Source organism: Rhinatrema bivittatum, chromosome 2, assembly GCF_901001135.1.
Source record: "Rhinatrema bivittatum chromosome 2, aRhiBiv1.1, whole genome shotgun sequence".
NCBI lineage: Eukaryota > Metazoa > Chordata > Amphibia > Gymnophiona > Rhinatrematidae > Rhinatrema > Rhinatrema bivittatum.
In genome coordinates, this window is record NC_042616.1 from 600,202,235 (window position 1) to 600,218,706 (window position 16,472).

Sequence of the window (16,472 nt, forward strand, 5' to 3'; positions counted from 1 at the left end):
AATCCAGAGTAATCTTGTCCACCTTTTTCTCCAGTCTAGTTACGGCATTGCTCAAATTCTTCACCGCATCCCAAATTGCCTCAAGGGTTACCTTTTCAGGCCTAGATCTCAATGCATTAGATCTTCTATGTTCGAGGAGGAGGCTCCCTCCTGTTCTGTCGCTCCTTCCTCCGTCTGGGTTAGCGGCTGAACAGTCTGATCCTCGAGAGTGCGCTGAGCCGGTGGAGGTCTACTATCAGGGCTTAGGGACGCTTCTTCTCAGGAATTCCTCATTTCTCCTTCCTGAGGAGTTCCAATAGCCTCATCGGCTCCCTGCTTCCCCAGCTGTGTCAAAAATTTATGAATCTCTAGCTGCGTTGAGGTAGAGGGCATGGGCTCAGGAGGGAAAACCCAAATTTTCCCTTTCCTCTTCGCAGGCATGATGACCATCCAAGAAACAATTTAATCTTTGACGTATGCCGCGTGTTCCATTACCAGAAAATTTAAGTGAACAATCTAAGGGCTCAGTCAGGTGAAGTTGGGCAAAGTCGCGGGCGCCCCTTGGGCACGCGCCGATTCAGCAACATGCCGGATGGGGTGCGCTTTTTATACAGTTCTTCCGGCGCCTCCCTCTGACGTCGGGTAGAAGCCCGGCGTCCCGATCACTTCAGCGGCAAAACCCAGGAAACAAAGTTATTCTCAGCAAAGCAAGGTAATTCTGTTATAGCCTCCAAAGGCACTACTTTTTTCCCTTTTGTTTGCGAGACAGCGACCCATAATGGACCCTAAGAGGGAAGAGAGTTGGAGCCTACACCACAAAGAAACTCAAAGGACAGTGCAACATGAACTGGGTCATCCGGATCCCAGAAAAACTCTTCTATTCTCTGTACAGGAGTGGGGCACAGTTGCCGAACTATGAAGGTCTTTTGGCAACATAACCAGTTGCTAGTGGCTACTTAGTTGGACAGTAATGCCACCACAGCAACTAAGCATAGGGACACCAGTGAAACAGTCTGTTTGACCCCACTGCCTTTCCCCCTCCAACACCCTCCGCTCCCCTAAGGGGACCTACAAGGAGTTGTACAGATTCATGGAAATCAGCGATCCAGCCCAAGCAACAAGCCTGCCAGGGACTGCTCCCTGGAGGATTCCCCAAAAAGAGGATCCCTAGGGCAAGCCAAAATAGAAGGCGGCTGGTAAAGGCCTACCCCTTCCCTACGGGGGGGAAGAAACCCAACAATACTGCTCCGATATCCACCCCAAAAGCAGAGAAAATAGGAGTGTGTTCTCTGCAAAGACATCGCAGTACACCAACAATATCAGTGCAAAAACATGTGATGTCTTCCAATAAGAAATATACACCAGCGGGCACCAAGTAACAGTTTTGTCCTTGTGCCTAATCTGCACCCTGAAACTACAGTGCCTTGCGCATGTGCAGCAGTACTCTATCATGCCAATTGTGGTGTATATGTGCTTGACACTGCAGAGAACATGGGCATAGTTCCATGCTAGAGCCTGGACTGGCCACAAAATAGTTGGTATCAGCAGCTGTGCATTGTAAAAGAGCAAACCGTTGAAAAGCTATGTGATGCCACTCTTCTCACTGGTGCCACACAGCTCCTTATGGTGCCAGACACACAAGGGTGCCCACCACCACAGCAATGGCATTGATGGCATCTGCAACAATGATGGCAACACCACCATCCATGGCATCCATGCATTCCACAGTGCTGACAGTGTTGGTTGTGTCCGGTGGTGCCCATGGCACTCAGAGGCATAGCTGACTTCCACCTTCAGCACTCCACTGTCTCGATGACAACCTATTGAGTCAGCAGCACGCATAGCGCTTGATGTCAACAGTGCTTCTGGCTCCCCGATGGAGTCATCCTACCTCTTTGATGGTGTTGGCCTCATAGCACCCATAGAGCTTGATGTCACCCTCGGCATCTCACCGCAGTCACAGAATGCATGGTGTCAGTATCGTCCATAGCATCAATGGTGACCCTGGCATCCAACTATGTCAACAGTGCCCATGGCATTCTGTGATAGACCGTGCCCACCTCCATGATGTCACAGGTGCCAACAGCTTTAGATAGCATCAATAGCACCCATGGCGCTCGACAGCAAACTGCATCATCAGCACCCAATGGCGCCCATGGCAATTGACTGAATCATCAGTACCTGAAAAAGCTCACCAGCACCCAATGTAATCTACAGCGCCTATCCTAAAAGGCACCAAAGGTAACCCCAGGGCATGATGGCATCTGATGATACCCCCAGCGTCAATGGTGGCCCTGACGCTCGATGTCCATAAAACCTGATGGCACCTGTGATGCTTGATGGTGTCTATGTTATGCCCATGGTGCTCTTGGAGCCCCATGGTGGCGATGATGTTGAGGATGTCCCTGATGCTCAATGGTACACCTGACAGCATCAATGGTGCTCAATAGTGTTAATAGCACTTGATGGTAGCCATAGCGTTTTGATGGTATCAAAGGCGTCCATGGCGCTCGACAGCATCCACAATGCTCACCATCTGACCATCGGTGCTTGGAACAAACGTGCATGGGCAACTCATTTTGGCTATAGCACTGATAGCGCAGCAACAAAGCTGATTGTCCAGGCTCAAGCTCACTGTCTACCAAGGAGACTGCACCATCAGAACAAACTGACAAGCAGAAGAGGAGGCTATGTCATCCAGGGCACCAGAGGTTAGATTAATTTGGGCCCATGGAGACTAGTTCACAGGAATGTAGGGAGAATGAGCTCTCCTCCCCATAGGAACAATCCAGCTGTCGATTCCTTCATGTCTGAGCATCCATGGAACTTGACAGCACTCACAGCACTCCACGGCATCCATGGGGCTTGATGTTCCAGCATCTGACCATCTGTGCTTATGGCAATGGTGCAGCAACAAAGCTGAATAACCAGGCTCATGAGCACCGTCTCCCCCAAGGAGATGCATTGCCAGAGCAAGCTGACAAGTAGGAGGGATACTACTTCAGCAAGGGCACTAGAGGTGTAGATTAATTTGAGCCCATGGAGACCAGCTCCCAGTACTGTGGGGAGAATGAGCTCTCCCTCCCCACAGGAACAGTCCAGTCTTGGACTGCTTCACTATCTGAACCTCTGTTGAAGCCCAACGGTTGGACAAAACTTCCTGGAACTCCTGCTTGAATGGGAACTCAAGCAATCCCCAAAATCAGAGGCCTACTCGAATCACACAGACTGCATACTGCCAGCCTTACAAGGCACCTGACAACATAAAAACGGACAAATTAAAGGACAGGACAACACAAATAAGCTGCAGGTGCAGCATTATTTATTAAGAAGAAAAACTCTGCTGAGCGGTACAGTGCACTAGGCCTGCCATGTGGCTGGCAGAGAGGCTTGAAAAAGAGAAAAGGGAGAAAAAAAAAAAGGAGGAAAAAAAGAAAACAAAGCTCTGTTAGAAAAACAGATGCTGCAGCTCCTGAATTCTCATAGCACTAGCTGTGAGGGACAGAGTAAAATTGAACTGCAATCACATGCTAAGTGTTACTTCTCTTTGGTTGTATCTTTGTGACTTCTGACAACAATAAAAACTACTAATTAAAAAAAAATAAATGAATAAAAAGTCTAGATAGCTCAAACTTAGAATGCTGAGCAGACTTGAACCATATTTAGAAGTGGATGATTTTAGATTAGTGTTGCAATCCATGATTTTTACAACTCATTTTTTCTTGGGGGTTGCAGATAACACCATCAAGCCCCTTCAGCTCTTACAGAATTCTGCGGCTAGGATTCATTCAGGCAGGTGTGAATACGGTTCATATAACTTGGATTTTAAGTAAATTGCACTGGTTACCAGTACGCTACAGGATTCAGTATAAGGTACTCACTATACTCCATTGTATAGTTTACAATAGTGATTTGACCTGGCTTGGCATTAGATTGCACTTCTACACGCCATCTAGGAATCTCTGCTCAGCACATAAAGGATTATTACCTGTCCCCACCATTAAACAAGCACTTTTGGGTGAAGTAAGGGAAAGAGCTATATCTGTTGCTGGACCTAGTCTTTAGAACAAAATGCTGAAAGCCCAGAGATTAAACAGTTGATAAATAAACAATTTTAAAAAGGGCTTAAAAACTGGTTGTTTCAGCTGGCGTTTAATGAATAAGAATTTATTTTAAGAGTGTCAACTTTTATCAATGCTCTTTTGATCTTCAATTGCAAATGAGATTTTAAGTTGGTCAAATATGCCAATGAGACATTTGATGTTATCTGATGTCACTTTATGTAGATGATGTATTTATGCTGTCTCGTCAGACTTAAGTTTATGAATGTTTTACTGTGAACCACTTTGGTCTAAAGCAGTATAGAAGAAATTTTTAAACAAAAATAAATACAGCTGCACATGCTCAGTAGAGCATTTTGAAAAAGCTAGAATCTTTGAGATCAAAGTCCTGTGACAGGCTTCATCGGATGATATCACCCATGTGTGAGGACTGCCTTCCTGCTTGTTCTCAGGGAATAAGACTTAACGATGGATTATATAGATTTAGGTAAGAAGAAACAGCAGCTAAAGCACAGTTATAAAAAAAAAAAATAAAAAAAAGCTGCTCCTTCTCTGATATTCCAGAAATTATCTTTCCCATGTGACCCAGGATAGGAAGAAAGAATATAAAAAGTTCATCTTCAGCATTTCAGGTAAATTTATTTTCAAGTGAAAAAAACAAAATTCCTTTTCCCATCACTAAACAAATTGCATAGCACTATTTTCAAACACAACAGCTGACTGACTGCTCAGTCAATTATTTCTTCTTTTTACCATGCTAGCATGGGCTGCAGCTTTAATTCTAGAGAATCGTCTACAGCAGACCCCTTCCCTCCTCCCTTCATTTCTTATTGGCCTGCATAAGGAAATAAAGCTGCTCTCTCTCCTCCTGAGCACCTTGCAGCCTTTAAAAGGACAGGCATAGAGAGCAGAGGATGCGAGCTGGAATGCCAGAGAGTGAGTGAACAGAGCTGGCAGCACAGGTTCTTCGACCCTCCATCGGTTTGATTACGGAGCGCTGGAAGGACAGCAGTGCAGCATTCTGGGAAATTTTCCTTTTATAAGTGAAGGTGAAAAAAAATGTGCTTTTGCAATATCACAGGATGATCTGTCCTACATGTCACAGCACCTTTGGTTACAAGCCATTAGAACATTAGAGGGAATGGATGACAATATATATATTTTTTAAATTTAGCTTAGTAAACATGTATATATAAAAACTCTATACCAGCTCTGTCTTCTCTTTTAAAAGCAAAAGGGGGCTTTGGGGAAGAGACAGATTTTAAGTTGAACCTTTTCCAATGTTTCATGTTCAACCAGCATGTGTGCAATAGGCACCATTCACTGTAACACTGGATAGCCTCAGCTATGCATACCGGGGCCAGCTCTTTGATTAGTATGTGGTTCTGGCAGGCATAGGGCATGAGAACCTATCGCAATTTTCTGTTTTTTTTTTTGGGGGGGGGGGGGGAGAGTTATGCAGCCGATGCCTCAAAGACAGCTAATGGTCATGAGCAGAGTGGGTGCAAGGAGCCCTGATGGGGAAGCTCTAGAACAAATGATCCAGGGAAGTGGGAACAAAAAGATTAAAAAAAAAGCAGCAGAGGAAAACAAATTTTATATCTCTAACACATGTTATAAAACAGTAAGATACTAACCTGCTGTGAGATATGCATAATAGCACTGGGACCAGCGTGATTCGTTTTTAAGCCTTTCAAAAGACTTGAATGCATCCTTGAAGCTCATTTCTATCATGCTACACCAGCCTGAGAAACAAAGTGACAGCTTTCCTGAAGGAGGCAGACAAGCTTCAAACATTACACAGCCAGCCGTAAAAACAAAGCGTTTGCCGCGGTTATGACGACAATTAATTTGCTAAAAATGTATACGGGTGTAGAACAGCTATGAACGCCATACGGCACTGGGATAGATATTCAGGGAAGTACTTGAGTATTCTCTGGCGTGTACTGAGAATGACGAAGGGGTTAACAGCATTATTCCCCGCAGGAGAATCTCCTGAAAGACTTCCGGCTCGAAGTCCCAGCATGTCACTTCCATGAAAGCAATTCTGGTTGGCAGAGCTAATACCTCAGTGGGGCTGGCAAAAAGATACAGCTTTTTTTTTTTTTGCCTTTAGTCTGGCAGGTTCAAACACAGCTCAGGTCTCTTTTAAATGAAGGCCATTCTTACCTGGTGGTTTGTTTTTTTTTTGTGAACGGTCTTCGGTGGCCTCAGGACAGTACCCAGTAAATTTACGTTCCTTATACTAGCACTAGCGCTGGCACACCTGAACATAAGAAATGCTGTGCTGGGTCAGACCAAGGTCCATCGTGACCGGGGATCCTGTCTCCAACAGTGACCGGTCCAGGTCACAAGTACCCGGCAGATCCCATAAAGTACACCCATTTCCTACTACTCACTCCCAGGGATAAAGGAATGGCTTTCCCTAGTCTGCCTGGCTAATAATCTTTTACAGACTTTCTCCAGGAACTTGCCCAAAACTCTTAAATCCAGCTATGCTAGTTGCTTTGACCATGTCCTCTCACAAAAGATCCCGTGGCTTAAATGTGTGTTGAGTGATTTGTTTTAAATCTGCTGGCTTTCAGTTTCATGGATTGTCCCCTGGTTTTAGCATTATTTAAAAGGGTAAACAACTGTCCTTTATTTAGCCACGCCACCCAATGCAAAAAACTGAGGTTCCGTGGCTTGGCAAAAAAGCATTACCTAGTTTGGAAATCTGTATTGATTGAGTTGTTCTCACTCTAAGTAGTCATATAAAAAGTGTGGCCATAACATTGGACTTTTTTTTTTTTAGCAACATTTCTTAAGTTATCTTAAGGCTTGGTTTAAGTTAGAAATATAAAAACTTGTCGGCAGAAAAAAGGCTATTACAGACTATCTAATATGCTTATCTATACCAACTATTCAGTTTTACAATCCATACTATTCCTTTAGAGATCCTCTGTATTTAACTCATGCTTTCTTGAATACAGATACTGTCCTGGTCTCCATCACCTCCATGGGGAGGCTGTTCCATGCACCCTCTCCGAAAAAAACTATTTCTTTAGATTAAACAATTTTGGACTAGTATGCAACTGAAAATGGTATTACATGCCTTGGTATCTTAAACAGACTTGTAATTCTCTATTTATAGGTCTTCCTGTTAAGTATCTTCAGCCTTTACAAATGATTCAGGATGTCACCGCTCGCTTACACAAGCCAAATAGGTTGCCAGTTTTATATAGGGCTCGTTTTAAGCTCTCTCGTCTCACTTTTAAGGCTATTTATGAACTTGGCCCTAGCTACGTAATGGATAAATAACGGGCCGATACACTAAAATCGCAGGAGAGCAGGCCACTCTCCTGTGCGCGCGATACAGTATTTTAATTTACTAAAATAAGGGCCGGCGGTAAAAAGAGGCGCTAGGGACACTAGCGCGTCCCTAGCACCTCTTTTCGGACAGGAGCAGCGGCTGTCAGCGGGTTTGACAGCCGATGCTCAATTCTGCCGGCGTCGGTTCTCGGACCCGCTGACAGCCACAGGTTCGGAAGCTGGACACCGGCAAAATTGAGCGTCCGGTTTTCAACCCGCGAGCCGCGGGCCTATTTCAAATTTTTCTTCTTTTTTTTTTACTTTTTTTTTTTTTTTTTAAACTTTCGGGACCTCGGACTTAATATTGCTTGCAGAAATTAAGGTAGGCGCTAATTTCTTAAAGTAAAATGTGTGGCTCGGCTACACATTTTACTTACTGTATCGCGCAGGAATACCTAATATGGCCATCAACATGCATTTGCATGTTGCGGGCGCTATTAGGTTCGGGGGGGGGGGGGGGGGTTGGACGCACGTTTTGGACGCGCTATTACCCCTTACTGAATAAGGGGTAAAGCTAGCACGTCCAAAACACGCGCCCAATTGCGGGTTAACAGTGCGCTCCGCCGGAGCACACTGTACTGCATCGGCCTGTAAGTGAGATATGTTCCAGGGTAGCGTTTATGAGAAGTAGTGGGTTTTTGCTTTGTACCCCCATCGCTCAAAGGATAGAGACAGACTACGACTAGAGTGTATGTTTTTCTTGTGCAGCTTCTTTTCAATGGAATCTTCTTCCCAAAGAATGGAGGGTGGAGTCAAATTATCTCAGAATTAGAAAAGGCCTAAAAACCTTTTCTAAAAAAATAAGGTTTTCATAAAGTGTTGGAGAATTCTAAAAATTTTATTTCTTTAGACAGATGGAGACTTTCCAACATTGAAGGGTCTACTTGTTAATGATTTTGGTTTTTATTTTATTCAATTTTTATAAAATATATAATCATACAATTATAGATTGCTTTATGTATTTTAAGTAGATAGTTTTAGTTTACAATGCTCTAGTATTGATTTGTTCTGTTCATATTTCGAAGGAAATGTTTACATATTAGGTTTTGGGGGGGGGGGTTTATATCTAATGTTTATCTTTTGATGTTTTAGATGCTTCTGAATATGAGTATTGTTTTAATGATTGTACATTGCCTTGGGCCTTTTTTGGTTAGACAATTAAGAATAAAATGAAAAAAATATGAAATGTATAACTTTATATCATGTCCTCTCTCTGCTGTTTCTTTTACAAGCTGAAAATTCCTAACTTGTGTAGCCTCATGACAGGGGGGCTTTGCAAGCCCTATCATCATTTTTGTCCTCCTCTATATCTTTTCAAGGTCTCCTATGTCTGAGATGAGGCAATCAGAGCTGTACAAAATATTTAAGCTGTGGTCGCATTATGGATCAATACAGAGGCAATATTATATTTTCTGTTTTATTCTCCATTCCTTTTCAGATCATTCCTAACATTCTATTTGCTTTTTTGACCATTGCCATAGACTGAGCTGAGGATTTTAATAGATTGCCCACAAGGACTTTTTCTGGCTTATTGACAGAACCCAACATTATATATATATATCTCTCTGTATTTGGGATTATTTTTCCCCCATGTGCATCACTTTGCATTTTTCCACATGAAATGTCATCTGCCATTCAGATGCCCAGTTTCCCAGTCTCACAAGGTCCTTCTACAGTTCCACGCACTCCACTGCCATTTTAACAACTTTGAATAATTTTGTGTCATCTGCAGATCTAATCACCTCACTCATGGTTCCCCTTTCCATATCATTTATGAATACGTTAAACAGTACAAGTACTCCACTAACGAGCTTTCTCCATTTGGAAAACAAACTATTTTGTCCTACCCTCTATTGCTTGTCTTTTTTTTTTTTTTAAATGCTTTATTTTTTTTCTCTCACATCAAGAAATATCTTGAATTAGAAATCCAAAGCTACTCTCAACTTTCATCACAAAAACAAAACAGATAAACCTATAGTAAACTCAAACCATATCTTCTATAATTTATTATATGTATTTATAATATGTATTTATAATATGTATATTACATATTTTGTTCTATGTTCCGGTTATTACCCCATTGTTTACTGTAAACCGGCTTGATGTGATGTTATCACGAATGCCGGTATAGAAAAAAATCAAAATAAATAAATAAATAAATAATGAGGGATCCAATACCCAATCCATGAAGAAATAGGAGACCACAAAATATGTAAAGGCAGCAGCACCCTAAGGCATGTTACAAACAGGAATACCGGCTTTGATGTAAAACTAAGTAGTTGCTAATGAAGGAGAACAACATTATAGAATTTTACCTTTGACAATGAATTAACAGAGGTAGTACAGGATAAAAAACATTTGAAATTCCTTTATACATTATACATTTACAGGAGAATTAAAAAAAAAAAGAAAAAGAAACCTGAGACTCTAGGTCTCATCAGCAAGAACTGCTTACGCTTCTTTTCAGTTATTTAGCTACATCAGGAAAAACCATGACTATGCTGCAAAAACAGCTCAGCAAGATGCCTAAAATATAACCTCGAAAGCCAATTCCTATCAGATTCTAACATCAATAAGACCATCAAGGTAGAGGACTGTGCTAAAACGCTGTCTGAAGTCTCCAATAATGCTGTAATATTTGATGGGGACTCAACAGTTAAATGCCCTCCAGGATCCTCGGCTAACAGAAATGCAAACCAGGCGGTCAATGCAATTATAGAAGAATGTAAGAACTCCGATATCCATGTTCTCATCCATCTGAGGACCAATGACCTTGCTAGAAAAGGTGCCTATCAAGTACAGAAAGATTTCCAAAATCTAGGGAAAAAGGATTAGATACGTGGCAAAGACTACTGCCTTTTCAGAAGTATTACCTGTACATGGAAAGGGAAAGGAAAGGTTATGTCATATAGAGAATTTCAATGTCTGGCTCAAAATCTGGTGTAAAAAATGTGGATTTGGATACATTGGAAGCTTGGGCTGTGTATGGAGCAATAAAAGTTTATATGGTAAGGATGGCCTACATTTGTCAGTGGCAGGAAAAAGGATGCTAATTGAAAAATTCAGTTCATACATTATCAGGCATTTAAACTAGGGAGCAGAGGTGGCAGGAGATGGCCAGGGAACTTGGCATGTCACCCCCAAGCAAAAAACAGAAGAGGAAAAAGGAAGTACAATCAATCAGTTAAAAAAAAAACAAAAAACCAGAAAAGGTAAATACGAAGAGCAGCTAGAATGCTATGATCACAAATGTTCGTAGTCTGGGCAACAAAATCCCAGACCTGCAGGCCCTAATGGTGGAAGCGGATTTGGACATTGTTGCTGTTACGGAAACCTTGTTCACTGATTCTCATGATTGGGATAAGGCCATCTCTGGCTATAACTTGCTAAGAAAGGAAAGAGGACAGAGAAAGGGAAGTAGCTGCTCTTTATGTCAAAAACAATATCCATGCAACTGAATTACAAGGAACGTGGGGTAGAGAAGAAGCACTGTGGACCATCCCAAAAATAAAAAGATGGTGGGAAAATGAATGGAGTCTCTGCTGAAGGAAAGGACAGTGAATTATCTACAATCCGGTGAGTTGCTGCACCCGAGGCAGCATGGATTCATCAGAGGAAGGTCCTGTCAAACAAATCTTATTGATTTTGATTGGGTGACTACAGAATTGGATTGAGGAAGAGTGCTCAATGTGATCTACTTGGATTTCAGCAAAGGTTTTGATATGGTCTCACATAGGAGACTTGTAAATAAAATGAGAAGTTTAGGAGTGAGCACCAAGGTACTGGTGTGGATTACAAACTGGTTGACTGATAGGAGACAGAGTGTAATGGTAAATGGAACCCTCTCTGAAGAGAAAACCATAAGAACATAAGAAATTGCCATGCTGGATCAGACCAAGGGACCATCAAGCCCAGCATCCTGTTTCCAACAGAGGCCAAACCAGGCCACAAGAACATGGCAATTACCCAAACACTAAGAAGATCCCATGCTACTGATGCAATTAATAGCAGTGGCTATTCCCTAAGTAAACTTGATTAATAGCCGTTAATGGACTTCTCCTCCAAGAACTTATCCAAACCTTTTTTGAACCCAGCTACACTAACTGCACTAACCACATCCTCTGGCAACAAATTCCAGAGTTTAATTCTGCATTGAGTAAAAAAGAACTTTCTCCGATTAGTTTTAAATGTGCCACACGCTAACTTCATGGAGTGCCCACTAGTCTTTCTATTATCCGAAAGAGTAAATAACCGATTCACATCTACCCATTCTAGACCTCTCATGATTTTAAACACCTCTATCATATCCCCCCTCAGCCGTTTCTTCTCCAAGCTGAAAAGTCCTAACCTCTTTAGTCTTTCCTCATAGGGGAGCTGTTCCATTCCCCTTATCATTTTGGTAGCCCTTCTCTGTACCTTCTCCATCGCAATTATATCTTTTTTGAGATGTGGCGACCAGAATTGTACACAGTATTCAACATGCGGTCTCACCATGGAGCGATACAGAGGCATTATGACATTTTCCATTTTATTCACCATTCCCTAATAATTCCCAACATTCTGTTTGCTTTTTTGATTGCCACAGCACACTGAACTGACTATTTCCATGTGTTATCCACTATGACGCCTAGATCTCTTTCTTGGGTTGTAGCACCTAATATGGAACCTAACATTGTGTAACTATAGCATGGGTTATTTTTCCCTATATGCATCACCTTGCACTTATCCACATTAAATCTCATCTGCCATTTCGATGCCCAACTTTCCAGTCTCACAAGGTCTTACTGCAATTTATCACAATCTGCTTGTGATTTAACTACTCTGAACAATTTTGTATCATCTGCAAATTTGATTATCTCACTCGTCATATTTCTCTCCAGCTCATTTATAAATATATTGAAAAGTAAGGGTCCCAATACAGATCCCTGAGGCACTCCACTGACCACTCCCTTCCACTGAGAAAATTGTCCATTTAATCCTACTCTCTGTTTCCTGTCTTTTAGCCAGTTTGCAATCCACGAAAGGACATCGCCACCTATCCCATGACTTTTTACTTTTCCTAGAAGTCTCTAATGAGGAACTTTGTCAAACGCCTTCTGAAAATCCAAGTATACTACATCTACCGGTTCACCTTTATCCACATGTTTATTAACTCCTTCAAACCATGTGAAATGGACTGTCACAGGGTTCGGTTCTGGGACCACTTCTGTTCAATATCTTTGTGAGCGACATTGCACAAGGGATAGAAGGTAAGATCTGTCTATTTGGAGATGATACTAAGATCTGCAATAGAGTGGACATGCCTGAGGGAGTAGAGAGAATGAAAAGATTTAAGAAAACTAGAAGAGTGGTTGAAGATTTGGCAGCTGGAATTCAATGCCAAGAAGTGTAGAGTAATGCATCTGGGGTGCGGTAATCCAAAAGATCTGTATGTGATGGGGGGTGAAAGACTGATGTGCACAGATCAAGAAAGGGATCTTGGGGTAATAGTGTCTGGAGAACTGAAGATGGAAGAGAATGTGACAAGGTGATAGCTAAAGCCAGACGAATACTGGGTTGCATAGAGAGAGGAATAATTAGTAAGTAAAAAGAGGTGATAATGCCCTTGTACAGGTCCTTGGTAAGGCCTCATTTGGAATACTGTGTTTTATTCTGGAGTCCATATCACAAAAGGGACAAAGACAGGATGGAGGCGGTCTAGAGAAGAGTGACCAAAAATGGTGTGGGGTCTGTATGAGAAGGCCTATGAGGAGAGGCTGAAATTTCTGAAAATGTATACCTTGGAAGGGAGGAAGTGCAGAGGAGATGGATACATACCTTCAGATACCTGAAAGGTTTTAATGATGCATATTTGACAAATCTTTTCTGTTTGAAAGAAATCAGTAGAACTAGGGGTCACAAAATGAAGCTCTAAGGATAACGACTCACAACCAAAGTCAGGAAATATTTCTTCAGGGAGAGAGTGGTGGATGCCTGGAATGCCCTTCCAGAGGAGGTGGTGACAAATAAAAACAGTGAAAGAATTCAAAAGGGAATGGGATAAACACTGTGGATCCCTAAAGGCAAGAAGATGGAAATGAAGAAAAGAACGTATGGGGGTAACTTGCTGGTGCAGCGGTTTCTACCCTTAACCAATAAGCCTTCATACTGCTGATGCAACTCCATTATGACTCTCTGCTACAATGGCAGGGGGAAAAGGGGAATTGGATTTGAGTATCTGAGGGCCCCAACTTTACAGTATAGGGAAATAAATAAGCATAGGGGTAACCTGCACGGCGCAGCAGATGCTACCATAAGCTTGCTGGGCAGACTGGATGGACCATTTGGTCCTTTCCTGCCATCATTTCTATGTTTCTATGTTACATTCAAAGCATTACCAGATATAGGAGAAAGTTCTTGATATCTTAATATCACCTTTCTTGAAGGGAGAAAGATAATATTTTTGAAACCAGTGACACTGCTTGTTCAAGAATTTTAAGTATTTCCATTAGATAACATTTACAATTTTTGGCAGATCGTTGTGGGAATTTAGGAAAATTAATAAATCTTAGGTTCTTCCTCCTAAGAGAGTTCTCAATATTCGCCAGTTTATTAGCCAAAATGACCTTGTCTTTAACTAAGGAGTCTTGTACAACACACGTTTCACTTGATTTTTTCACTCAGTCACTTGAGACGATATTTCAGAATTAATCACTTCCAATGACTGAACACAATTTTCCAAGGTTAAAACCTTCTCAGTCAAAGGTGTTATCCGGGAAACAACAGCTTTGCTCAGCCCTTCTACTGCATCCCATATGATTTCCACGGTAAATTCTGAAGGTCTCACCAAAGAAAACCCAACTGACCAGCTTGAGAGAAAGCAGCAGGAAAGAAATTAAACACGTTGAAAATCTCCACTCCCTATTCTCTATTCCGAGCCTGTGTTGACAAACTTATTTATTTAATTTCAGATAGCATGTCACAGTTTGTTTCTTCATCTTGGCCAGATGGACGGTAGAATTTGTCCACTACTATACTCTTACCAACCACACACTGAATTTCTATGTATAAAGATCCCACAATGCATTTTGTTTCCTGCAGGATTTTTATCCTGCTTGACTCTATGCCACCCTTTACATACAGTGCCATTCCCCACTCCCCCCCACACCAGTTTGATCTGCCCTATCATGTTGATATAATTTATACCTTGGTTTCACTGTGCCCCATTGGTTATCCTCCTTCCACTACGTTTCTTAGATGCCTATTGTTTATACCCTTATATAATGCCTTACATTCTGACTCTCCAGTCTTACTATTCAGACTTCTGGTATTTGCATACAGCCATTTTAAAGTATGTTTTTATTTGTATTCCCAACCTGCTTATTAGCAGAAGATAAAGAGCACAGAAATGTGAATTACTGTGTTTACATCCATTTGGGCTACTTCAGCCTTAATCACAACGTCTCTACTGGGATATTCTAACTTCTCTGTAAGTATCCTTGGAAGCTACCTCCTTCCGAATCATGCGCTTCTGAGTGGCTGCTTTCCTCATGGTCCAATTTAAAAATTGTTCTATTTTCTTTTTAAATATTAGCACCAGCAGCCAGGTTCCTCCCTAGTTAAGGTGGAGTCCATATCATCAGAATAGGCATCCCCTTCCCCAGAATGTTCCGCATCCATAAAAATAGCTAAAATAGTCTTCCCTGCATTATCGTCTTATCCACATATTGAGATTCTGGAGCCCTGCACATGAAACTGGCAATATTTATGAAAGTTCAACCCTGGAGGGTCTGGACTCCCTACCTAAACGGCTAAATTTAGTCTCCTGAAACTCTCTCCTGCACCTTCCAATTTCATTGGTACCCACGTATACCTCGACAGGCTGCTCCTTTCCAGCACTCTCTAAAATTTAATCTAGGTTATGTATGAGATCTGCTACCTTCACACCAGGCAGATAAGTTACCAAGCCCATCAGCTATCTACATTCCTAATGATTGAATCGCCAATTACAACTGCAGTCCTAACTCTTCCTTCCTGGGCACATGTTTCTGGAGACGCATCCTTGGAGCAAGGGGATAAGGCATCACCTGAAGGGCAGGTACTAGCTACAGGATCACTTCCTGCCACATCCCTCCAAAGCAAAACACAAGCTGCTAGATTGGAGTTGGGACTACTCTACTATGTCCCTGAAAGTCTCTTCTATGTACCTCTGTCTGCCTCAGCTCCTCCAGGCTTGCCACTCTGACTTCCAGAGATCAAACATGTTCTCTGAGAGCCAGGAACATTTTACACCAGATGCACATATACACTTTCGTATCAACAGGTAGATAATCATATATGTGGCAAACGCACAATTATAAACTTACAACTGAATTCTAACCTTAAATCTACACACGATTACTTCAACCTCTAAACTCCTTGCCAAGCGGCACCCCAATGAGTCACACCTGAGACAGACAGTGCTGCAAGCATCACTACTACAACTAATTTTTAACGCATTACTGGATGTGCATAGTGCTGTACAGAAACCTCTGTGCTTGCATGGTATTCAACTTAGACTAGCAAACTGTTTTTAAGCTAAGAAAATATGTATTTTCCCCACTGCTGATTTAACAGTTTCTTTAAATTTCTGTATGAAATAAAGGCTAACAAAGGAAAAACACATAGTATGACAATACATTTTTACTGGACTAATTTAATACATTCCTTGACTAGCTTTCGGGAATTCACACTTCCTTCTTCAGGTCCAAATATGAAGTATGAATTCCTGAAAGCTACACATGGAATCTATTAAGTCAGTCCAATAAAGAGTATCACATAAATATAGATTTGATTGTTGATATTATTTCCATGCACGTAAGTGGACTAACATGGCTACCATGCTATTATATCTAAATTTCCTTCTAAAGAAATGTGCAGAGTGCCTAAGGGTAGCTGGGAAGAAGAAAATTGTTTTAGTGATGAATTTTATGGGAAACATAAAATTTCATTTTTATAGGTAATGGATTATATAACATGGTAAATCATTTCAACTACTCTGAATTAATGAATTAAGATCACCCCCCTGATATGGTTCCTAAGCCATCAGATAAATGCAGCAGT

At 41.7% G+C, this 16,472-nt stretch overlaps 1 protein-coding gene across 1 annotated transcript in view; it reads right to left on the reverse strand.

The window, feature by feature from the left end:
• Positions 1-16,472, reverse strand: part of TTC39C (tetratricopeptide repeat domain 39C) — a 184,433-nt gene that overhangs the window by 35,213 nt on the left and 132,748 nt on the right. Inside the window, exon 8 of the mRNA XM_029591144.1 lies at positions 5,678-5,785. Coding sequence (XP_029447004.1) covers positions 5,678-5,785 — 108 coding nt within the window. The remainder of the gene's footprint in view (positions 1-5,677; positions 5,786-16,472) is intronic.